At 48.2% G+C, this 24,817-nt stretch overlaps 1 protein-coding gene across 1 annotated transcript in view; it reads left to right on the top strand.

Moving 5' to 3' along the window:
- The window catches only part of LRRC9 (leucine rich repeat containing 9), a 1,011,210-nt gene that overhangs the window by 333,004 nt on the left and 653,389 nt on the right, over nt 1-24,817 (top strand). The window contains exons 9-10 of the mRNA XM_078660357.1: nt 1,630-1,859; nt 4,007-4,138. Coding sequence (XP_078516483.1) covers nt 1,630-1,859; nt 4,007-4,138 — 362 coding nt within the window. The remainder of the gene's footprint in view (nt 1-1,629; nt 1,860-4,006; nt 4,139-24,817) is intronic.

Raw genomic sequence — 24,817 nt, 5'->3', positions numbered from 1 at the left:
CGTGTTGGTGGTGCAAGAGGATTTAATAATCATCTTGAAACATGAATGCTCACTAGGTGGATATCTAACATCCTTTTAACAACAGTGGACCACTCAGGCCAGAGTGATACTTGAACTGTTCTTGAGCCCCTGCCCAAATCCACTAATTTACTGAGTTCAAATCCAGATCTTTTGTAAGAGATTCAAACACGTCTTCTGTGTGAATTCCTAAAGAAGGAAAAGGACCAACGTTATATTTCAAGGGCTTTATTATTCCCAGGATGATCTACATTGGTATCAGAGCTTCACAAGATAAACCATGTCTCCTTGTTGGGGCTCTTCTGTAAGGTCACTGCATCTCTCATCTTCAAGGTTATGGATGTAGAAGACTTGACAAAATCTGTGAAATGTTAAGGTGCATACTTTTACATTCCCATGATGGAAGAGGATCAACAATTTCTTAGCTTCACAATCGGGACTGGCATTATCAATACAGATGTCTAAATTGTGTCTAAATTCTATAATGAGTTACTCTGTGGTTTAGCATTGCAGATCTGGTGTAGTGCTTGAGCAGTCAGTGTGCCATTTATCAAGTTCTCCTCTAACGTTGGCAAGGAATTTCCAGGGGTTCCTGGGTCTAATGACCTTTTCTAGTTGGGTGTTATAATTTGACTTTGAATGTGACTTTTCAACTTCATCTCACCAAGCACTGGACTCTGCTCCTCACCTCACAGTCCTCAAACATCACAGTTCCCAGCCAGGATTTGGAGTTTCATCAGTTGTGATAATTAGAATTCAACTAGTTGAAGTTAGGTTTGATATAGAATCTGTCTTCTAAGGCCAATGTGACCATGGACTTCCCTCGCTATAGATGGGGACATCACTGTAGGCACTTACAATTCCTAGCCTGTGAATGGTCCTCTTCAGCTATACTGTGTGATGCAAAGATGTGCTTTTCTTTACTAGTTTCAGAACAAAGTAGCTCATACATATTTGACATTTTTCCTGTTTTGAAATATACATGTTTTATTAATTTTACTCATTTTAAAGGTTTGTTTATTGAGGTAATGGTCCTTGTGCCCCAAAATCCTCCCTAGCACTATGCCTTGAGTCCATACTACTACAAGGTGTCAAAATAATACTTTTTGACAAGGATCCTTTTGTAGCTCTCCTTCTATACCTATCAGGTTGATTTCTTATACGACATTGAAGGAGAATATTGCTGTGGGTGGACTTTCTCAAACTTAATGTTTGGGTGAAAAATACAAAGTTATTGTACATATCCTGAATCCCCCATTTGTACCTAGCTTATCAGATACGTATGAGTGATGTTAAAAAAACGAGGTATATTTTGCCTGGGGACACGACATAGAAAGGATATAAACATGTTTGTAAAATACTACAACCCCCCTACTTTGTAAACTCTCCCTAAAAGGATTTACGCCTTTCTCGATTTGTTTAGGCTCTAATCAGTTCAAATACTGTGATGTGCAGTCAAAAGATGAATGTTGATAATCCGTATTTACATTTCTTATATGGTATATAATACATTTCTGGTTCAAAAATATTAGCATTGCAAGTATATGCAATAGTAATACTACCTTTATTTTGAATTTATTTAATGGAAATATGTTATGATATCTTTTACAGCTAGAACGGGAACTGGAAGAACTGCGAACTACAGAAAAAAAAAACGGGAACAATCTGTCTGGTTTTATTAGCCAGGATCAGTGTGACCCTGAAAAAGAAATTGATGGATCAGGAGATCATATGAAAAAGATTGAAGACTTTACAGAAATCATAAGCTTAGAACAGCAGATCTGTAAAAAAATGAAACACCTGAAAGAAAGGATTCAATTTTGGACCACAAAACTAGATGAGTATGTGAAACTGTCAAAATGTAACCACAAAGATAAATGTATAACAAAAGACAGCAGGTCAAAGCCCTCATTTATTTGTAACAAAATATAAATCCTCAGCCCTTGCACACTGTAGAAGAAGTTAAACCTAGATATTTAGAAGCTGCATCATTACTGATTGACTCGAAGGAAGGCATGATCTCTGAGACTGAGACCGGACCCAGCAGCGCACTTGCTGTCCTTGATGCATACAAAACAAGGGCTCATGTGGGAGGCCTAGAAAATGTACACCACACCCTACTAGACATGCCTGGGCCCTGTATGTCACAGTAAGAGAATGTGAGGCTTCTAGGATATTGGCCTGCGTAACAAGGCCCATTCTGATAAACATAGACTAAAAAACATAACCTCTTCGTAGCACATCTCAAACAGAGCAAAGTCATATGAATCAACAAGGAAAGAAAGGAAACTAGATACAGAGTAGAACCCATCCTTAGTGCATGGTATGTTTGAGGGAAAGAGACAAACAGGACTGCCGGTGAAATGTATTGTAATGTAAGGTGGATTTGTAGAGCACTTAATGTCACCTGCGGGGGTATCCATACACTTAAAGGTTAGGTATTTTATGTCCTCAGTTAAAGAGGAAAAGACTGAATGCTTTTGATAGCTTTAAAGGGCTGGCCTGTTTTCCTGTTGAAGGCTTTTCCTCATATTTATGGACTATGATGAAGAAGTCGGACAAAATGACAATGTATATCACGTTTGTCTGCACTGTTCAAAACGAATGGTGCACAAGATTGAAAAGGAAAGTGTGCGGTCATGCAAAGTTCAGTCTGGCTGAAATTGATGACCTCAGAATATAAACATGACCCCACTGTTGCAAAACAGGCCTAGCAGTGTTTTTAGGACTGTGAGATGACACAGAGTAAGTGGAAGTGGCAGGACGCCCATACGGTTGGTAGCATAGTCTGAGGAAGTGAATCTAGTGCCTTCCAAAGATAAGTCTGCAAAAAGACATTATTGCTGCATGCTGCCTCCCGATACAAATCTCTGGGAAGAAATGAGGGTGGTGAGCCAGAGGAGCTCTTTGACAGCAATGCTTGGTTAAGAAATGTCCTTTATTAGCTTTTTGCTAAATACATGTGTACAGCATCTTAAACTCGCCAGACTGATCCTGGAAACACCATAGAGGTGCAGAAGATGAACTGGGGTCTGTGCACTCTGCCAAAGAGGGTGTGAAATCTTTACCGCTCAAGTTGTGGGTTGTGATGAGGATCATTTGCAGAGTTTCAAGAAGGCCTCAGTTGTTAATCCCAAGGGCCTGTTCTAGATATATAAATGACACAAGGTTGCAACAACATTTGTTGAAGTTATGGTTAGCATGGCACCTCACTTTGAAACATGCCAGGTTTTTCAAAAGAAATTAAGTCTGAAAATCCCTTACGGGCACTGTCCATTTAGAGCACGATGCTTGTTCTCTCAATCATTCTGTGGCTCTTCAGCACCCAACAGAACTCCAGATCAGGAGGAACTCATATGTCTGTATGAGGACTTCACATGAGGATCTTATATCATGCATCAGCCCATGGCAGTGCTAGCCCTTGACATAAACATTTTATTAAATTCAGAGATTTTCAGAGATTTTCATTGCATGCGAATATTAATTTTGCAACCTTCTAGATACAATGTCTAAATGCATGTACACTCTGCCATTTTTTCTTCACCAGTCACTTCCTCACACAACTATGCCACAATGGCAGAACACTTGTTGGAGCAGCTAAACGTTTCCATCCTCCCCCCTAAACTTGAAGCAATCCCAGATGTGTTTCAACTTGTTTAAATCTTCTGTGAAACCAAGATACATTTCCTTAAAGCCAAATGACTTAAACACACCTAGCGTTGCACGTTACCTCATTAACAGTCACATGACAGTATTACAAGTTTGAAAAGATGAGAATTGTTATAACGTTGCCAGATTGTTTTTTACAAAGATAAGTATTGATGTATTTCTGATTTGAATAATAGTAATTGTAAGATTCATGCAGCAGTAGCAGTGCCTCTTGAAATGCTTTTAAGTCTGCTGATTTTGTTTTTATTTCCAGTTACAACAGAGCTTTATTTGATTCAGCTAGGTAACATGTTATATTTTCTGCTGTTTTTTTTACTAGAACAGAGATGCTACACCAGAAGGATGTTACGAAGCATAAAGAAAGTACTGACATAATGTTCCAGTTCCTGCTGACTGAATTAGAAACAGTTGGAAATATTCGATTTGAAGAGGGCACACCATCAGATGCTTGGTATAATAGTTTTTTATATTCATGTTCTGCCTACCATGTTTTTGCCATTGTGGCAGGTATTCATAGACCCCGGCATTGGCTGTTGATGAACTTTTCATAAAACTTTCATAATTTCTCTTTTTTTTCTGGAAATCTTTCTAAAGCTTTCCTTCCATTACTATGGATATGCCACTGTAAAATCTCTCCACCGGCATACAGCTCTCTGTTGCATTTATGTTTCTGAAAATCAAATGTGCTCGTAAGAGGTAGTCAGCATTCTTATTACACAAAGACAAATTACCCTCAGTTCACCCAAATGAAACACAAAATTGAATAACTAAGGACATTGCCATTTTATTTTGGATAAAATATGTATGTATCTTATGTATATTAATAGGCTTCTATCACAGATTTATTTGCCAAATAAAGTAAGAGTTTGCAAAACGTTCATTGAAACAAAATAACATTCTGAACTAGATCTATCAGAAGAAAACTATAAAGCGTAGATTGTTGAAAAGAATATCAGATATTTTCTGTGGTCTAGCGGGAATGAACTAGAACATTAGCATGGTTCAGATTTTAGTGTTTACCAGTAATCTATACTTGTGTAAATTGAAGGATACCAAACATGATTGCCAACAGTTGCAAGGTTTTAAAAATAAAAGCATCATTTTCAGATTAAGAATAGGAGAATTTCAATGAGAAAAACAATTTATAAGCTCACATGAAAACTGTTATGAGGCATAGTATGCATAAAATAATACATATTTTCTATAAAAGTTGAAAAAACAAAAATCCCTCATGCTATATAATAGTTATAGTCACCATTATAAATCTTACTTTCCATACAGCAGACCAACAGTTGTCAAATTTCGGCTTATGATTGTATGTACATACAGAACATTGTCATTATCAACTGATCATTATAGTAATGCGTGTCTCATTTTCGGCATTGGGTTAACGAGTAATGCATAATATCTCATACCTCACAAAATATACGGTAGATGACAGATTTTGTTTTTTCACAATGTTAGACCTGGGGTTACCAGTCCACACAGGGTAGCCTGGCACAGAGTGGGTAAGACTAATCTCCAGAGCAATTGTGCTGTGCTTGTATCACATTTCGCATACTAACTCAGCGCCCATCCACAAAAAGATGGCTCAGGGACAGTTCAAAAGGGACACTGGACAGGCTGAAGGAAACCAGGGTAATCCAGCGATGGTAGGGCTAGGTCAACAGGTAGGGGGATACGTCATTCAAGAGGGGCAGCCCACCCAAGGGACGATCTACCCTCACCTAGTGCGCCTTCCTCCCCACAGAGTCGCCTCACTCCTGACCTCAGTTATCTTAAGTTTTCTGGTCACATCTAAAATGGCCGCCCTGGTTCTGGCCTTATATAGACTAGGCTCTGGCTACCAGAACCAGCCAGAAGGTTCTAGAACCTCTCCATAGTTTCCTATGGCCACAAGGCCTGAGGTAAAAAGATTATGGCAGTTGCAAGCCACCATTTTGTGTTACTGTGTTCAACAGTTTTTATGAGGGGGACTAGGCCTTAAAGAAAAATAACAATGGGAAAGGTGACACCTAGCCCCTAGACAACACTTAAAAATTCTGGGAACATGAAAAATGGGAACACTCGGAGGCCAAAGGGGACAAAATAAATAAATAATTGGTAGGAAACACCCAGAAGCAGACAGGTCTAACACGCGTCCCCCCCAGCTGAAAGTGGGGAGAGCTACCCAACCCCTTGGGAGTTCTCATCACCAAGGCGGAAATACCTAGAGAGACCGTCTGCATTGGTGTGGTCCACTCCAGGCCGATGTTCCACTCGGAAGTCCATCCCCTGTAGGGAGATAGACCATCTCAACAACTTGGGATTCTCTCCCTTCATTTGCATCAGCCAACGAAGGGGCCGGTGGTCAGTCTGAACCAGGAAGTGCGAGCCAAATAGGTAGGGTTGCAGCTTCTTCAGAGCCCAAACCACCGCAAAGGCTTCCCGCTCAATTGCACTCCACCTTTGTTCCCGGGGAAGCAGTCTCCTGGACAGGAAGACAACAGGTTGATCCAGACCCTCTTCATTGAGTTGCGATAACACTGCCCCAATGCCATGTTCTGATGCGTCTGTTTGGACAATGAATTCCTTGGAGAAATCAGGGGCCCTGAGGACTGGAGCAGCACACATTGCTCGTTTCAAGGTGTGAAAGGCTCGCTGACAAGCCTCTGTCCAGACTACCCGTCGGGGTTGCTTCTTGGAAGTAAGTTCAGTTAAGAGTGCCACAATGGTGCCGTACCCTTTCACAAAGCGACGGTAGTATCCCGTGAGGCCCTGGAAAGCTCGGACCTCTGTTTGGGCCTTGGGGGGCTCCTAGGCCATGATAGCCTCAATCTTCGCCTGGAGGGGCTGCACCGTTCCCCTGCCCACCAAGTGGCCTAGGTACACCACGTCCCCTGCCCGATCTGACACTTGCTGGCCTTGATTGTCAAGCCAGCCTGTTTCAGGGCCTGGAGAACAGCTTGTAGATGACACAAATGATCCTCCCAACTGCTACTGAAGACAGCAATGTCATCCAGATAAGCAGCAGAGAAAGCCTCCATTCCAGAGAGGACCTCGTTCACCAGCCGCTGAAAAGTGGCAGGAGCGTTCTTAAGCCCAAAGAACTGGTAGTGACCCTCAGGTGTGAAGAAGGCCGACCGTTCCTTTGCTCCATCTGTAAGGGAGATCTGCCAGTACCCTTAAGTGAGGTCAAAGGTACTCAAGTATTGGGCAGCTCCCAGCCAGTCAATGAGTTCATCCGCCCTAGGGATCGGATGAGCATCAGTTTTGGTCACTGAATTCAGTCCCCGGTAATCCACACCGAACCTTAGTTCTGGAGTGGTGCCCGGTGGGGCAGCTTTTGGTACCAGAACCACCGGACTGGACCAGGGGCTACTAGAAGGTTCAATTACTCCTAGCTCCAGCATCTTAGTGACTTCACTGTGGATGCTGGCCTTCACCTTGTCTGACAGCCGGTCGATCTTGGACTTCACAGGTGGGCTGTCTCCTGTGTCCACGTCATGGGTACACAGGTGGGTCCTTCCCGGGACAAGAGAGAACAGCGAGGAATATTGCTCCAAGACCTGGCGGCAGTACCTCTGCTGTTCAGGAGTCAGGGATGGTGAGAGAATCACTCCCTCCACCGAGCCATCCTTTTCCTGAGACGAAAAAAGATCAGGGAGAGTCTCACTTTCCTCCTCCTCTGCTCCATCAGTCACCATCATTAAGATGACCTCGGGCCTCTCATGGTGGAGTTTGAGGCGATTGGCATGAAGCACCCGTAGGGGCTGTCGAGGGGTCTTAAGGTCCACCAAGTAAGTGGCCTTACCCTTTTTCTCCATCACCTCAAAGGGGCCTGTCCAGCGATCCTGGAGGGCACTTAGCTCTCCAGGTTCCATCACCCACACTTTCTGGCCAGGCTCCAATTCCACCGGATGAGCATTGTGGTCATACCACTCCTTCATCACTGCTTGGCTGGCTTCCAAGTTGTCATAAGCTTGCTTCCACAACTTAGCCATTTGGCTCTGGAAGGCCAGCATATAGCTCACCACATCCTGTGGAAGCTTCCTGGGAGTCTTTTCCCATCCGTCTTTCACCAGGCTGAGAGGTCCGCACACAGGGTGCCAATACAGAAGTTCGAAGGGGCTGAAGCCCACTCCCTTCTGTGGCACTTCCCTGTAGGAAAACAACAGACAGGGTAGGAGGACGTCCCATTTCCTCCGCAGGCTCTCAGGCAGACTTCTTATTATGCCTTTCAAGGTCTTGTTGAACCTTTCCACCAGACCATTAGTCTGTGGGTGATAAGGAGTGGTAAACCGGTAGGTAACTCCACACTTACTCCACATAGCCCGCATGTATGCTGACATGAAGTTGGTCCCCCTGTCGGACACAACCTCCTTGGGGAAACCGACTCGGGTAAAGATCCCCATCAGGGCCCTAGCCACTGCAGGTGCAGTGATGGTCCTCAGAGGAATTGCCTCTGGGTACCGTGTGGCATGATCCACCAAGACCAGGATAAACCTGTGACCAGCTGTAGTTGGTGGATCCAATGGCCCCACAATGTCGGTGCCCACCCTTTCAAAGGGGGTGCTAACGACAGGAAGTGGTTCCAGGGGGGCTTTCAGCTTCACCCCTGTTTTCCCACTGGCTTGGCAAGACACACATGTCCGACAGTACGTGTCGGATGCCACCCTCATCTGAGGCCAATAAAAGTGGGGGACAAGTCGGGCAAAGGTCTTGTCCTGTCCCAAGTGTCCTGCCAAGGGTATCTCATGAGCCAGTTCTAAAAGAAAGGCTCGGTAACGTTGAGGGACCACCAAGGCCCGTGACGAACCGTGCACTGGTGCCTTGGGTTCACTGTAGAGGAGTCCATCCTCCCAGTAAATATGGTAGTTCCCTGTAACGTTCCCTGCTGCCTGGGCTGTCGCCTCAGTCCCTCAAGGGTAGGGCACTCCTTCTGGCCCTCACAGAACTCCTCCCTGGTAGGACCTCCCTCCACATGCCATTCAGCAGGGATGGGTAGATTCTCCAGTAAGGTAGCATCCCCCTCTGTGGACTCCTGGTCCACCACCGCAGGTGGCCTATCCATCTCACAAGGTTGGGATGTTGTGGAAGGCTCCTCCTGTCCTCCGGTTCTTTCCCTTTTTTGCAGGTGGCTGTGCCTTTGTTCCAGGCTCCAGCGTAAGTGAACTTCCCCTCCGGGTAATCGCGGACCTTGTGCTAGCACAGGCCCAGTCAGGTGTACCCAGCATCTCAGTATGAGTCCGGTATTCCACCTCCTTCCAAGCATTGTGCTCCATATCATTCCCCAACAGACAATCAACTGGCACGGCAGGGCTTATGGCAACTCGAAGTAGACCTGCAACCCCTTCCCACTCAAATGGAACCTCGGCCACCAGGTAGTGACCCATTCTGCCGCCAGCCATCGCGGCGGGGTGGAGTACATTTGGAATCACCTGCTCTGGAGACACCAGATGACTCCGTACCATAGTCATACTGGCTCCTGTGTCTCTCAGAGCTTCCCCTCTTTGGCCATTGATGGTGACCCACTGCCCATACTTGGTAGTATTTGGGGGCACCTGGATCTTAGGAACCATCTCCCGATCTCTCAGGGACACTAAGGTGACACCCGCCCACTCCCCCCCTTATCTAAGGGCAACTCCTCCCCGAGCACTACACTAGCTACTCCCGGGGCTTTTCCTCCAGTGGGAGGGGGTGGTCTCTTTGGGCACTTAACATCTCCCTTATAGTGCCCAACTCCACCACACTCAAAGCAGTGGACAACCCTTGGCTGCTGACTTTGGCCAGGATGAGGGTTTCTTGGCGGGCTAACCTTGGGACCATATCCTGTTCCTTTTCCCTGGAAATTGTTTTGGGGGCCTTTTGAGAACTCCCTCTTTTTATCTCCCCCCTCTTTCTTCTGGGGAGCGCCCTGTCTGGACCTCTGGGAATCCCCTCCAGTCCCCTTTGAGGACACCCGGGTACTAGCCCAGATGTCCGCCTCCTCAGCAAGCTTCCGGGGGCTGGTCAGCTTGCTGTCCACCAGGTGTTGTCGCAGCTCGGGAAAACATTTCTCGAGTAGGTGCTCCTTGAGGATGAGGTCATACAATCCCTCATAGTCCCCCACCTCACTGCCTTGTACCCAACCCTCTAGGGCCTTCTTTGCATAGTCAAGGAAATCCACCCAATTCTGTGTGGCGAGTTTGTGACTGCCTCTAAACGTCTGTCGGTATTTTTACGGAGTCAGCCCAAACTTTTTTATCAGTGCCCCTTTCATGACAGGGTAGTGGGTCTGCTCTCCTTGCTCTAGGGCCAACAGTGTATCCCTTCCGGCAGGAGGCATGTATTTGTACAACACACCCCCCAGTGTTTTTCCAATATCCCATGGGCTCTTAAGGAGACCTCATAGGCAGCCAGCCACTTTGCAATGTCATCCCATGCGCTGTAGCTGGCGACTACGTCCTTGGGCAAATAGGGTCTGGGTTCCCTGGCTATCTCTTTGGGTTCGCTGCCACCAACAGGAGTACTAGGTTTCCCCATTTGCAGGGCCTTGAGATATAACTCCCTGAGACTCAACTCATGAGCCATCCTCTTTTCCTCCCTCTCCTTCTCCAACCTAGCTAGCTCCCACTTCAACTGCCTTTTCTCTCTCCGGTCAGCTAATTCGGCTTCGGTCAAACTCCTTACAGAGACACTACTGCCCTCCCTCGAAAGTGTCCTAGGACCTGTTAGTAGGTTCCCCCCTTCGGTTTGGTACAGTACATCCACTCCGATGACAGTGTCCCGATCCCCCTCTTCCTCCTCCTTCTTCCCATCTAGGTGAGCTTCCACCCATGCCCTCAAGCTAGTTTGAAGTTCACTCTTTTTTGCACCTCGCTTGAAAAACACCCCCTTTTCCTGGCAAAAGTCTCTGAGTTGGGCCGCATTATAGGTCTCCAACTCCTCCAGATCAAATTCCATTTTGCCACAAGGGTCTTGAAGAACCACTTAGAAGGGAACAAGGAAGGGCGTAAAGTAAGGATTACCTCCACCCACCACCAGGAGAGAAGTTGGAAAAACAAAAGTTTAATTAGGGAGTCCGCTTGGAGAAAATGCCAGGTGTAGGCCTGTGGTACACACTGCGTTACTACTAAGTGGATGCAAGCACAAGCTCTAATCCCACCGCTGAGCACCAATTATGTTAGACCTTGGGTTACCAGTCCTCACAGGGTAGCCTGGCACAGAGTGGGTAAGACTAATCTCCAGAGCAATTGTCCTGTGCTTGTATCACACTTCGCATACTAACTCAGCGCCCATCCACAAAAAGATGACACTACACCAATTTAGAAAAATACGGTCTGTTTTTATAAAATTCTTTGGTATGTTTTTGGTTTTTAGCAGAATTTCAATTCAGTACATTACATTACTTCTCATTCAATTATTAGCTTGTACCAAGTTCCAGTTGCCATTAACAATACTTTTCTCCCTCAAATGTAAGCAACTCAGTGTTGACTCCTGCAATTTATGAAAGCAGTATACATACTCTACAATTTTAGATTAGGTATTGAGCAATTTATCAAGCTTCTTTACAGTAAATTGAGGCTGTACAATACCCCTGAAATCTCAAAACATTACAATCAGGATGATGCAGGTTCTCAGCAACAGTTCCAATAATGGCACACTTATGCTTTACTGCGAGCAGCTGGTAAACTGTATAGAGACAGGCAGGATATTACTTCACTTCGTAAAGTTATTTAGCTTACTCTACAATCACAATGGGCTAATAGGCTCCCACCGTATCACTCTCAAGCTAAGGCTTCTCTACCCTTGAAACAGTCCCATTCCCCTGGCTACCTTTAGCGGTAAACTGAACCTTCACTCGATCAGTTCTCCCTCGCAGATGTCCTCGCTTAATTAGGGAAGGCACTGTAATCAGTAAGTCTCGTTCTTAAGGTGTAGTATCAATGGCGCAGTTTCATTAAAGGAGGATTGTCCTGAAGCCTGGGTGAGAACTCATGGCCAATAACGCTGTCCCGCGTCAGTCCCAATATCGCTCCTCACCTCCCTCCAGCCTAGAGCTCCCGGCTTACTTTCTTCTGGTAGACTTTACTGTCCGCTTCTACCTCGAGTCCGATCCGCTGCCCAGGGACCGGAGAAGATTTCACTACCCGCTGGGTTCGTTCACCTTCCTGTCCGGAGCGGAATCCTGTAGCCTCCGCTCCGCTGGTTCTTAGTGCGTCAGACAGCTCTCCCGACGGCTTTTCCTCGCCGTCTCCACACGCCGGAAGAGCCCCGCCCACAGCCAGACTCCTCTAGCGTCTCCCCGCCTCCTTCGTTGTCATGGAAACACTGCCGGCAAAGCTCTCCCAGCTGAAGGGCTCTGACAGGGGCGCTCCAGCAGAGAAGGTGAGGGGGGGGAGGCTCGGCTCGTGTCAGTCAGCACCTCGCAGAAGGCCTTCCGAAGCCCCTACGGCGAGATCTACGCTCCGCTTTGATTTACTCACAGGGACCTGGGCTTTGGGCATGTAGTATAAGGTCTTGCCTTTCTGTTAATCAGTACGCGCCAGCCGGAGTAGTGGGATCGGCAGATACACCATCACTCTCGGCGACTTCACAGGATCAGCCTCACCCGTTTCTGTGGTTCCCCAGTCCAGCCACCCGCACTGTCTCCAGAGATGGCTCAGGGACAGTTCAAAAGGGCCACTGGACAGGCTGAAGGAAACCAGGGTAATCCAGCGATGGTAGGGCTAGGTCAACAGGTAGGGGGATACGTCATTCAAGAGGGACAGCCAACCCAAGGGACGATCTACCCTCACCTAGTGCGCCTTCCTCCCCACAGAGTCGCCTCACTCCTGACCTCAGTTATCTTAAGTTTTCTGGTCACATCTAAAATGGCCGCCCTGGTTCTGGCCGCCTATAGGCTAGGCTCTGGCTACCAGAACCAGCTAGAAAGTTATAGAACCTCTCCATAGTTTCCTATGGCCACAAGGCCTGAGGTAAAAAGATTATGGCAGTTGCAAGCCACCATTTTGTGTCACTGTGTTCAACAGTTTATATGAGGGGGACTAGGCCTTAAAGAAAAATAACAATGGGAAAGGTGACACCTAGCCCCTAGACAACACTTAAAAATTCTGGTGAACATGAAAAATGGGAACACTCGGAGGCCAAAGGGGACAAAATAAATAAATAATTGGTAGGAAACACCCAGAAGCAGACAGGTCTAACACACAATATACTGATATTTTCATTTTTGAGTAGGCTTGCGCCTAAGGATACATTGAGAGCATCAATCAATCAATCAATCAATCAAGCATTTGTATAGCGTGCTACTCACCCGGAGGGTCTCAAGGTGCTTGGGGGAGGGGGGTCTGCTACTGCTCGAACAGCCAGGTCTTGAGTTGCTTCCTGAAGGCGAGGTGGTCTTGGGTCAGTCGGAGGTGGATGGGGAGGGAGTTCCACGTCTTGGCCGCCAGGTAGGAGAAGGATCTTCCTCCCGTTGTGGCTCTTCGGATGCGGGGGATGGCGGCGAGGGCGTGGCTGGTTGATCGAAGCTGGTGGGTGGGAGTGTAGAATGTCAGGCGTTCGTTGAGGTATCTTGGGCCTTGGTTGTGGAGAGCTTTGTGTGCGTGGGTGAGGAGTCGGAACGTGATTCTCTTGTTGACGGGGAGCCAGTGCAGGTTTCTTAGGTGTGTGGAGATGTGGCTGTGTCGGGGAACGTCCAGGATGAGGCGTGCTGAGGCGTTCTGAATGCGCTGGAGTCTTCTCTGGAGCTTAGCTGTGGTTCTGGCGTAGAGGGAGTTGCCGTAGTCCAGTCGGCTGGTGACGAGGGCCTGGGTGACCGTCTTCCTGGTTTCGGTGGGGATCCACCGGAAGATCTTACGTAGCATGCGCAGGATGTTGAAGCATGACGAGGAGACGGCGTTGACTTGTCTGGTCATGGAGAGGGAGGAGTCCAGGATGAAGCCCAGGTTGCGTGCGTGGTCTGTTGGTTTGGGTGCGCTGCCCAGGGCAGGGGGCCACCAGGAGTCGTCCCAGGCGGAGGGCGAAGATCCCAGGATGAGGACTTCCGTCTTATCTGAGTTCAGTTTCAGGCGGCAGTTCATCATCCACTCGGCTACGTCTTTCATCCCTTCGTTTAGGTTGGTTCTGGCGGTGGCGGGGTCGTTGGTGAGGGAGAGGATCAGCTGGGTGTAGTCGGCGTAGGAGATGATGTTGAGGTTGTGTTGGCGTGCGATGGCCGCAAGGGGGCTCATGTAGATGTTGAACAGTGTGGGGCTGAGTGATGTTCCTTGTGGTACGCCGCAGATGACTTCGGTGGCCTCTGATCTGAACGGGGGGAGGCGGACTCTCTGTGTTCTTCCGGCGAGGAAGGAGATGATCCATTCCAGTGCCTTCTCCTGGATTCCGATGTTGAGGCGCTGAACTAGGGTGCGGTGGCAGACCGTGTCGAACGCCGCGGAGAGGTCCAGGAGGATGAGGGCCGCTGTTTCTCCTTTGTCGAGCAGGGTTCGGATGTCGTCGGTGGCTGCGATGAGGGCGATCTCGGTGCTGTGGTTGGCCCAGAAGCCGGACTGCGAGTGGTCGAGGGATCCATTCGTCTCGAGGAAGGCGGCCAGCTGTTTGTTGACGGTCTTCTCGATGACTTTGGCAGGAAAAGGAAGAAGCGAGATGGGGCAGTAGTTTTTGAGGTCGGTGGGGTCGGCAGATGGTTTCTTCAGTAGGGCGCTGAGTTCGGCGTGCTTCCAGCTCTCTGGGAAAGTGGCGGTGTCGAAGGAGGCGTTGATAATGTCCCGTAGGTGGGGTGCGATGACGGAGTCGGCCTTGTTGAAGACGTGGTGAGGGCAGGGGTCTGTTGGAGATCTGGAGTGGATGGAGTTCATCGTGCGGATGGTGTCTTCGGTGTTGATCGGGGTCCAGGTGCGGAGGGTGGTGGTGGGGGGCGTTGGTGCGGTCGTAGGGTGCGTCGGCTGTGTGCTGAAGCTGTTGTGTATGTCTGCGATCTTGCTGTGGAAGAACGAGGCGAGCGAGTTGCAGAGGTCTTGCGAGGGAGTGATGTCGTTGTTTCTGGCACTAGGGTTCGAGAGCTCTTTGACGATGTTGAAGAGTTCCTTGCTGTTGTGGGCGTTGTTGTCCAGTCGGTCCTTGAATGCCGTTTTCTTGGTGGCGTGGATCAGTTGGTGATGTTTTCGAGTGGCGAGCTTGAGGGTGGTCATGTTGTCTGTAGTAGGGTCTCTGCGCCAGGCTTTCTCGAGGGCTCGCAGTTCTTCTTGGAGCTCTTGAGTTCGTCGGTGAACCAGGATGCTTTCTTGGAGCCGGGTCTGGTGAGGGGGGGTTTTCAGCGGGGCGAGGTCGTCTGCGCAGTTGCTGATCCACCTCGTGAGGTTGTTGGCGGCTTGGTTGGGGTTCGCTAAGCTGGCGGGGGGTTCTGGCTCAGGGATGTGGCGAGCTGGTCGGCTGTGATCTTGTTCCAGCTTCTGCGGGGGGCCTGTTGCGTGTGGTGGTGGAGCGTGGTCCTTCTGAAGCTGAAGTGGACGCAGCTGTGGTCTATCCAGTGGAGTCCGGTGGAGTGGCTGAAGGAGATGTCCTTGCTGGAGGAGAAGACTGGGTCGAGCGTGTGGCCGGCGTAGTGGGTGGGGGTGGTCACCAGTTGCTTGCGGCGTGCGGGCTGATGAAGTCGGCGATGTCTTCGCTGAATTGTGTCCGTGGTCCCGGGGGTCTGTAGATGAGGGTACCTCTAAGGGTGGTCTTGGGGTCGGTGTGTATCTGGAAGTGGAGGTGTTCGGCGGCGGTGAAGGTGTCGTCGGAGTTGGTCGTGATGCGGATGGTGTTCTTGTGGACGATGGCGATGCCTCCTCCAGTCTGGTTGACGCGGTCCCTCCGGGTGATCTTGTATCCGTCCGGAACGGCGATGGCGATGTCGGGCGCTGAGGAGGCGTTCATCCAGGTTTCCGTGAGGAAGGCGACGTCTGGAGCTGTGGTGTCGAGCAGGTTCCAGAGTTCTACGGCATGTCTGTGGACGGAGCGGGTGTTGAGCAGGATGCACTTCAGGTGGTTACTGCTGGTGTTCGGCTTGGCGGGTGCGGTGCAGGAGAAGTTGCAGGATCGGCAGCAGAAGGGTCCGTGGGTGCGTCGCGGGGTGACTCGGTAGCATCCGGGGGTCTGCCCGGTGTTGAGTGCATTGAGTGTGGCGGCGTCGTAGGTCCGGCGGGTGGGCTGGGCTCTGCGGGGGCCAGGGGTCCTGGCGCTGGGCGCGGGCCAGGCGCGGACGGGCGCAGACGGGCTTACCTTTGTCGCGCCTTCGGCGCACAATCGGCGCGCCCGCTGCACGTGAATGCTGCGCATGCGTGGGGCGACATAAAAAGGTAGCCAGGAGGGAGGATCAGCGGGGTGGTGGGAGCGGGTCGCCCAATGGGCTGTCGGGGGGCGGGGCCGCAGGGAGGCAGCGGCGGGAAAGTCTGGTGCGGGCGGGCGGCTCAGCGGCGGCTGGGTCGCCCTAGGCGAGTGCTGGCGAGTGCTGGGGCACAGGAGCAAGGAGGCAGGCAGCAGGAGGAGCGAGGGGGCGACCAGGCCTAAGCAAGGCTCAGTGAGCATTACTCATGGTTAACATTCATGTTGGCACAGGATAATTCTAATATGCTTGAACAGTGGGCCATTCTTTCTTTGGTCCAATTTATGTGAGGTTGAATGTCAGAGAAAATAATACCATGTTTAATTGTAGTATTTAAAAAAATGAAATATTTTGTACCGAGTTACTATAGGCTCTGTACTCTTTAAGGTTCACTGATAACTGTGAGACGTCCTGACGACATGACCCTTGCACTAAGCTAGTAACCATTGCTAATATGCTTGAACAAGACAGTCTCTCGATCACAGATGTGCCGTAATAAGATTGGGGCACCAGCCCTATTCTAATCCCGACAACCGGAGCTGCGCAGACCAGTGGCGATTCCGGTACCGACAGGACCCCGTGTCCTAGGTCGGAGCCTTAGCCCTACTATGAAGGGCTAGGCCTTGAGGAGGAATGGGAGAGGTCATTGGACCCTTTTGAATACCAATATGAGCAGTATATGGACCAGTGTGAGGAGCTGGGTGATGTCCGCGCACTTGAAACATCTCCAGATACTGGCATGCTTACTTCCCCTACTGTGGCTCTGGAAGTGGGAGTAAGCAGTACCGTAACTAAGTAAAAGGTGAAAAGTTAGGGCATTCCCTGAGTCTCATATTGGGGTACCTATATGCAACATAACACTACATATGCAATGGTGGTGTGGAGGGTGGCTAAGATCCTCGAACTTAGTTTGCCCTCGGAGGCAGTCAAGACTAACATCTTTTCTCCTCCGCTGAACCCCTACTCCCGCTCAACGAGGCCCTCACCAACGTCCTTCTGGGGACCAGGCCCAAACCCAGCACAGGGGCTCCTATGAATAGGACGATTCCTCGCTGCCACCGCCCCACTCCAGGGGACCCATAGTGCATCACCCAACACCCTACCCCAGAGAGCTTGGTGGTCCAAGCCTCTACTTCCTATTGCGCAGTCCCTGCTGCTCCTCCGGACAGGGAATCCATGATGTTGGATCGCCAGCCTTGCATTGCAGTCAGTGAGCACTGCATACTTATTGGGCCGCTATTTTCACACGCTGTGGAAAATAGTTGTGCAAGTGCTGTCACGGGTCCTGGAGAAGGCCTAGGCCATTCTCTCTCAAGCAGTTACAGATTGGAGAGAGAGAGACTGCAAAATTCACTATACACTGTGCCTTGGATACAACTGAAATGCTGGGCAGAGCGGTTTCACCGACGTTGACACTGATACGCCAGGCCTAGCTGAGAACATCTGGCTTTTACGGGGATTTCCAGGCATCCCTCATGGACATGCCCTTCGATGGCACCCATCTCTTCAGAGACAAGGCAGATTCGGGATGGAGCGCTTTCAAGACTCGCCGGTTACGGCCAAGTCCTTGGGCCTCTCAGCTGCACAACATCCCCAGTCTGCATTTCATTCCTTTCAATGCTACGTAAAGGGGTTTAGACCGTGCCAACCTTTCCCAGCCACCTAGCTGCGCAAGCTTCCCAGCCTCTGTGTGGACAAGGGCATAGTTCCTACCGGCCATGTGGGTCTTGTAACCAGCGGTCTGGTCCAGCCACCACCCCCTGGCAGCTGCAGGCTCCAGACCTCCAAATCTTGCCCTTTTAGATCATGGGCATCCAGTTGGTGGCAGGATCCACCATCACCTCCACCACTGGCAGCCCCTAACATCAGACAGATGAGTTCTGCAGATCGTCCGAAGGGGATGCTCCCTCCCCTTCGATACTACCCCTTCCTCCTTGCCTCCATCTTATGACCGTCTGACGGAGGATTTTCTGTCACTGCCCGGGAGGAAGTCATGGCTCTCTTGCCCAAAGGAGCTATAAAGAGGGTTCCATTGCCAGAAGTAGGCTGCAGTTGCTATTCTGGCTTCTTTTTGGTCCCGAAAAAGGATAAGGTTCTTCGTCCCTTCCTAAATCTCCGAGCCCTCAACTACTTCCTCAAAAAGGAGAAATTCACGATGCTCACATTGGCTCAGGTCTTGTCTGCACTGGACCCAGGAGCTGGATGGTAGCACTAGACTTGCAGGACGCCTATTTTCACATCCCCGTCATGCATGCCCATCAGCTTTACCTGTGGGTTACGGTAGGCCACGCACATTTTCAGTTCATGTACTCCCTTTTGGCCTTACCAGCGCCCCTCGAGTGTTCACCAATGTAATGGCAGAGGTCGCAGCTCATCTGGGCAGATCAGGAGTACCAGTCTTCCGATCTCAACGACTGGCTGCTGAAGGCGGGCTCACCCCAGGCTGTCACCTCCCACCTTCAGACTACAGCGTGCCTCCTGCATTCACTAAGATTCAGTATCAACATGCAGAAGTCACACCTGACTCCCTCTCAGACACCATTTTGTTGGAGCTGTTCTGGACACAGTGCAGTGTCAGGCTTCTCCTCCCGAGCGGCAAGTCAGTGATATTCAGGCAATAATACCATTATTTTAGCCTCTATCCTGGATTTCAGTGAGACTGACTCTGAGGCTGCTGGGCCTCATGGCATATGCTGATTCTGTAGTGGAACCTGAAGTTCCAGTGGGCACAGCATCAGGGGAATCTCTCCGACATGGTCCAGATCTCAGAGGAAACTATAAAGGACCTGCAGTGGTGGCCAACAAAACTTGATTGGGTCAGGGCAGACCCCTCTCCAACCAGATCTCACAGAAAGGACAGATGCGTCACAACTTGGATAGATAGGACAGCCATCTGGGAGAGGTGAAGGTCAGAGGACTGTGGTCTCCTGTGAAATCCGGACTCCACATCAACCTGTTGGAGCTTCGAGTGATCTGATTGGCATTGGAAGTATTTCTTCCCTCCATCAAGGGAAGGCTGGTACAAGTGTTCACAGACAACACCGGCACCATGTGGTACTGCAACAAACAGGGCGGGATGGATTCGTTGACCCTTTGTCAAGAGGCCCTGCACCTCTGAACATGGCTGGACCAGCAAGGCATTTTCCTGAATGCCAGGGAGGACGAAGTCAGCCGACGATGTCAAGCGGATCAAGAATGGCATCTTCACCCAGAGGTGGCGCAATGTCTCTTTCAACAGTGGGGAGAGCCTTGGTTATAACTGTCCGCCTCCACAGAGAACGTGCAATGTTAGCAGTTTTGGGCGCTGTAGTTTCCAAGGTGGCACTCGCTCGGAGACTCTTTTGTCTCAAATGGAGCTTAGGGCTCTCATATACCTTTCTGCCCGTACCACTCCTGTCCAGAGTTCTCAAGAAAATCAGGAACGACTGGGCCCAAGTCATTCTTGCGGCTCCGGGCTGGGCACGGAGAGTCTGGTATTCCAAGCTTCTGCACATGAGCATCGATCCTCCGATCAGGCTGCCCCTTCAGGAGTACCTTGTGTCACAGCAGCAGGGGAGGGCCCTCCATCCGAACCTTTCAAATCTTCTTCTTGTGTGGAGATTGAGAGGCGGCAGTTGATAGCTTTCTACCTTCCTCCCAAAGTCTGTCATGTTATTCTGGCAGCCAGGCATCCCTCCATCAAGACTGTTTATGCTTGCTGATGGACAAAGTTTGTAACCAATTGTACAGAAAAGTCTATTGAGCCACTTTCTGTCTCTCTTTCTGATATTTTACCATTTATTTTGACCCTTGTCCAGTAGGGCACTGCTCTGTGCACTTTGAAAGGGTGTCTTTCTGCCTTGTCTGCCTTCTTGCGACTGCCTGAGCAACCCTCCTAATTTAAATCTCCCATTGTAAAAAGATTTCTCAAAAGAATCGTACATATGTTCCCACCTTCCCCTTTCATTATGCCTCAGGGGGACCTTAATTTAGTTCTCACATTTCTGATGTGTGCTCTCTTCAAACATTTAGACGATTGTCCCCTCAGGCTGCTTACCATCAAAACAGCCTTTTTTGTCACGATTACATTGGCCAGGAGGGTGAGTGAGCTGCAGGCTTTATCATCCAAGCCTTCTTTCTTACCAGTTTTTCCTAACAAACTGGTTGTTCACACTGGGACCCCTGTCCTGCCGAAAGTGGTAACACCATTTCATGTGGGTCAATCTGCCACCTTGCCCTATGTTTACGCTCCTCCACATCCCTCTGAAGAGGAGCGACTCCACTGTCTGGACCCAAGAGAGTTCTGGGTGGGAGACCAACTCTTTGTGGGCTATGTTGATGCAAAGAAAGATGGGTCATTCTCTGCATCAAGATCTGCTATGAAATGGCCAAGAAGCAGCCCCCTGAAGGCTTAAGAGCTCATTCCACCAGAGCTAAGGCTGCGCTCACTGCGCTAGCTCATGGCGTTCCAGTCCTGGACATCTGTTAGGCAGCAACGTGGGTGTCTCTGCGCACATTTACCAAACATTACTGACTGGACAGTCAGGTCCGCAGGGGTGGGCACTTCGCCCATTCAGTCCTGACAGACTTCTTAGCCTAAATTTATCCACAGACCCACCAAAAGGGGATGGTTTTGGTTAAACATATATTCAAGGTAAGGAATCTGCGGCTAGATGTGTCTATCAGATGAACAAGTTACTTACCTTCAGTAACGTCTTATCTGGTAGAGACAATATCCAGCCACCCCCAACTATGTCATAGTCCCCTCATTCGTACTGGCGCGTAGGGCTACTGGTCATAAAAAATCTTCTGGATCGAGTCTGACACCTAGGTAATTCAAAGGTAAGGAATCTGCTGCTAGATATTGTCTCTACCAGATAAGGCTTTACTGAAGGTAAGTAATTTGTTCGATGGCTCACATTTGAAAAATATTTTTGAGGACGCTAAGTACAAAGAACTCTTCAACCTATTTCCCATTTGAAATTCAGCATTTGCAAATCCTGTTGGGTTACCTTTAATGTGCTATTCCATGCAAATGGAGTGATGCATCCATGCATAGAGATTCTTTGTGTGTTTCTCTATTCAATCTTCATTTTTCTGTGTCATGCTGTTTATTTCCGATGCTTATGATGCTGCATAGTAATTGCAGAATTTAGGGTATTAAAGCAAGCCCATTTAGCTCTGCTAATGCTTGTTTTAATTCTGTGTTATTGTCCTTATATATACTGTAAGAGTCCTCTGAGGTGCCCCTGCTCCATGTCTAAAACTGAGAAAAACGTGTGCACAGACAGCTGGAGGGATTGGAAGATGAAATGCCCCCCAGGCCCTGATCTCTACAGCCTGCTAAGTAGGGTTGTTTCCTGAACAACCCTAATAACATTGGCCCCCTCCCACCTAAAGCACAGTACAAGGAATCAGTAAGCTTGGTGCTCATCTTAGCATGGTCTCAAGACTGCACCACCAATTGGTTCTGCATTTGTCAAGCAACTGTGCTGGAATTGGAATTTCTTAAGCAGAGGACAAAGGTGCATACTGTCATAATTCAAAAATAACATGCATGTTTAAAACCAATAGGTCTGGCGTTTATGTAGAAACACTCAAAAACTGGCATGCACAAATGCCGCTGTTGTAGGAATGGTGTTCCTGATTATGATGGTGTTAATAGTGGGTGGGTGTAATGGGGGCGGATGTAACAGTGTGATGTAGTGACATCCATCCAATGAAGACGGTTGCAGCAAGGACATTCAAATTGTAACTTTAAAGAAATACAGGAACTTCATGCCAGGGGCGCAGCACCAACCGACCAACTTCATCAACTGATCAGAATCCCCAACTATGTCATAGTCCCCTCATTCCACTCCAGACAAGACACAAGTGGTAAGGGGAGAAGACAGACTTAGGACCCAGTATAACACATCCCCCTTCTTTCAAGGACAGAACGAGGACCACAAACAAACACACAAGTAACCCCCAGACAGGACACCACCCACTCCTCACAAAACAACAGAGAAACAGATAAGATCAATGAGTGACAAAATCATTGAGCCACTTTGGAGAAACCATAGTCCTCCTGTTTCTTTCCGACCTCGCATAAGACAACACAACACATTTCTGTGCACATTTATCAACTGCTATAGAGTCTTTGTGTTTCACATCTCCAATACAGGCAAGTCAGAAACTACAGCTCTTGGTGAAGGAGTGCCCCCACCCCTTTGAAAGCGAGCTACCATTCTCATGTTCCAAACTTGCATATTGTCCAACTTCAACCAGTTGTGTCCCACCTGAATAACTTTGAAAGGAGTACGAAATTTTGAAAGACCAGCTCTGACACCTCCTGATTTAACTTCAACTAAATCTCCTACTCTAAAAAAACATCTCCAGGAGGTGAAACAGTATCCTTGGATGCAACAAGATCCCCACTTTTCCACATCCAAGAAGGGCACAACTTAGAGGAGGGTTTCCTACCTCTCATCATTTCGGAGGGAGTCTTGCCAGTGGCCGCATTGGGCGTGATGCGATATGCCCACAACATGTCCTTGACAGCTCTTTGTACATTCTGCCCTGCCCTGTTGGCTAATTCCGTGTGCCTTTCACTAATCTGTTTATTCTTTCAACTTGACCATTACTTTGTGGGTTGTACAGAGACATACGGACAAGTTTCACCCCCACATGAGTCAAAAAGGACTCCATTTCAGAAGAAGTAAGTTGTGTGTCATTGTCTGAGAGAAGTTTAAGTGGAACACCTTATCTTCTGAAAATGTCTTCTAACAAAGCAATGGTGGTTTTAGTGCTAACGTTCTTTACAAAAACAACCGCAAACCAGTGTGACTTGACATCCACCAAGACAGCGGCAAAACGTTCATGCTTCAGCCAGAAACGTGAACGGACCAATGAAATCGAGACTGACCTTCTCCCAAACAGAATCAGTTTCATCCATAAGAAAAGAAGTATCCTTAACAGGGCCCCCCAATTTCAATCTTTTCTCTGGATTTTTACAAGCAATACAGTTCTCAACCCACCTTTTGATTTCGGAATCCATACTGGGCCACCAAAAAATGTTCTTGACTCTTTTAAGAGTAAAGGTTTGTCCCATGTGACTCTCATGCGCCAAGGCCATACGTTTTGATCTCAAAGTGCCTGGAGGAATGAAACACTCACCCCTGACAATGATGCGATCTGGGTTCACTGACAACTCTTCAACTATTTTAGAATAAGGTCTGATATCATCAGGAAACACACTCTCTCTCTTTACACCCTGAATTATAATTTTGTGAAGTGCTAGTAGTTCAATATCTTTGTCTGAAGCATCTAACCATTCACGTTTGGAGCTAGCACCATGTATACCAGAAAAACTCTCATCAAGGCTCGCCACAACTTCCTCATTAAACACTTCACCACCCTCACACATCTTATCAGGTAACCTGGAAAGAAAGTTTGCTACCTTGTTTTTCCAACTAGGCAAATACTCAATGGTGAAATCACAATCTTGTAGCTTCTAGCCAGGCGAGCAGAGACATTTTTGAAGCCATTAGGTGCAAGAATTTTTAACAGGGTCTTATGATCCGTTCTTAAGATAACTCTAGAACTTCAAATAAACATACGGAAATGAGAAGTAGCCCAAACAGCTGCCAAAGTTTCCCTCTCGATAACAGAATACTTCCTCTTGGTATCCAAGAGAGAGCAGGACGCAAAGGCCACTGTTTTCTCAATACTTGCATGCATTTTAAATTACATTGGAATGGGGCTAGCATTTTAGCATTGGAAATGTCATTCTTAATGACCAGATAAGCATTCTCTTGAAACACCCCAGTCAAATTTCTGTCCTTTCCGGAGTAAAATTTGCAAACATTCTGATTTGGTGGCAAAGTCTTTTACAAATTTTAAGTAATATTCAACCTTACCCACGAAAGAACGCAACATGTCCTTATCAATGGGTGCTTGAGCATTAACAATAGCACTTACAAGGTTGAGTTTTGGTCTAACACCTTCACTGGAAATACGATATCCCAGGTATTCCACCTCAGTGACTAAGAATTTGCACTTTTTTCTGCGCAAAGTGAGGCCAGATTCCAACAACCTGTGAAGAACTGTTACACTCTTTCTGAGGATGACAGTCCGAAGTGAAATCTGTTGAACTGAAAGACACCTTTGGCTGTAACAAAGTCAGTGAGGTGTTTGGAGTCAGGGTGAAGCATGGCCTGATGGTACGCACTATTGAGATCCAGCTTTGAAAATAATTTTCCACCCGCCAGAAGAAATACCAGCTCCATAATTATAGGGAGTGGAAAACGGTCCATGACTATGTTCTAATTAAGGCTGCAAAGGTCAACACAGAACCTCAAAGAGCCGTCAGATGTCTTAGTGATCACCACTGGAGATAACCACTGGGTTGCTTCAACCGGTTCCATAACCCCATCCAATACCATTTGTTCAATAATTTTCTTTACTTTGCCTCTCGCAGCAATGGAAACCTTTGTAGAACTGTGCCTTACTGGAATAGCATCCTTTCTTAAAATAATTTTATAGGTATAGTCTTTAGCCACACTCACTTTGCTGTTAAAAACGGAAGCAAATTGATCCAGCACGTGGTTAACGTAATCTTCACATACTGCCATTACCTGCTCTGTAGCTCTGGGGTTGCCCACTATATGCAGATCATACTGATGAGACCAGCCCAAAATGGGTTGACCCTCAATAGCAACATACATTTTCCCTTTCGTGTGACCCTCATGAAAGAGGATGTCAGCCTCAAAGTACCCTATAACACCTATGTTGGCACCTTGATAACCTTTAAATAGGGCATTTCTGTTATTCAATACT

Source organism: Lissotriton helveticus, chromosome 9 (assembly GCF_964261635.1).
Source record: "Lissotriton helveticus chromosome 9, aLisHel1.1, whole genome shotgun sequence".
In the NCBI taxonomy this organism is placed as follows: Eukaryota; Metazoa; Chordata; class Amphibia; order Caudata; family Salamandridae; genus Lissotriton; species Lissotriton helveticus.
The sequence above is the reverse complement of the archived record's forward strand: the minus strand, read 5'-3'. Positions and strand labels throughout refer to the sequence as shown.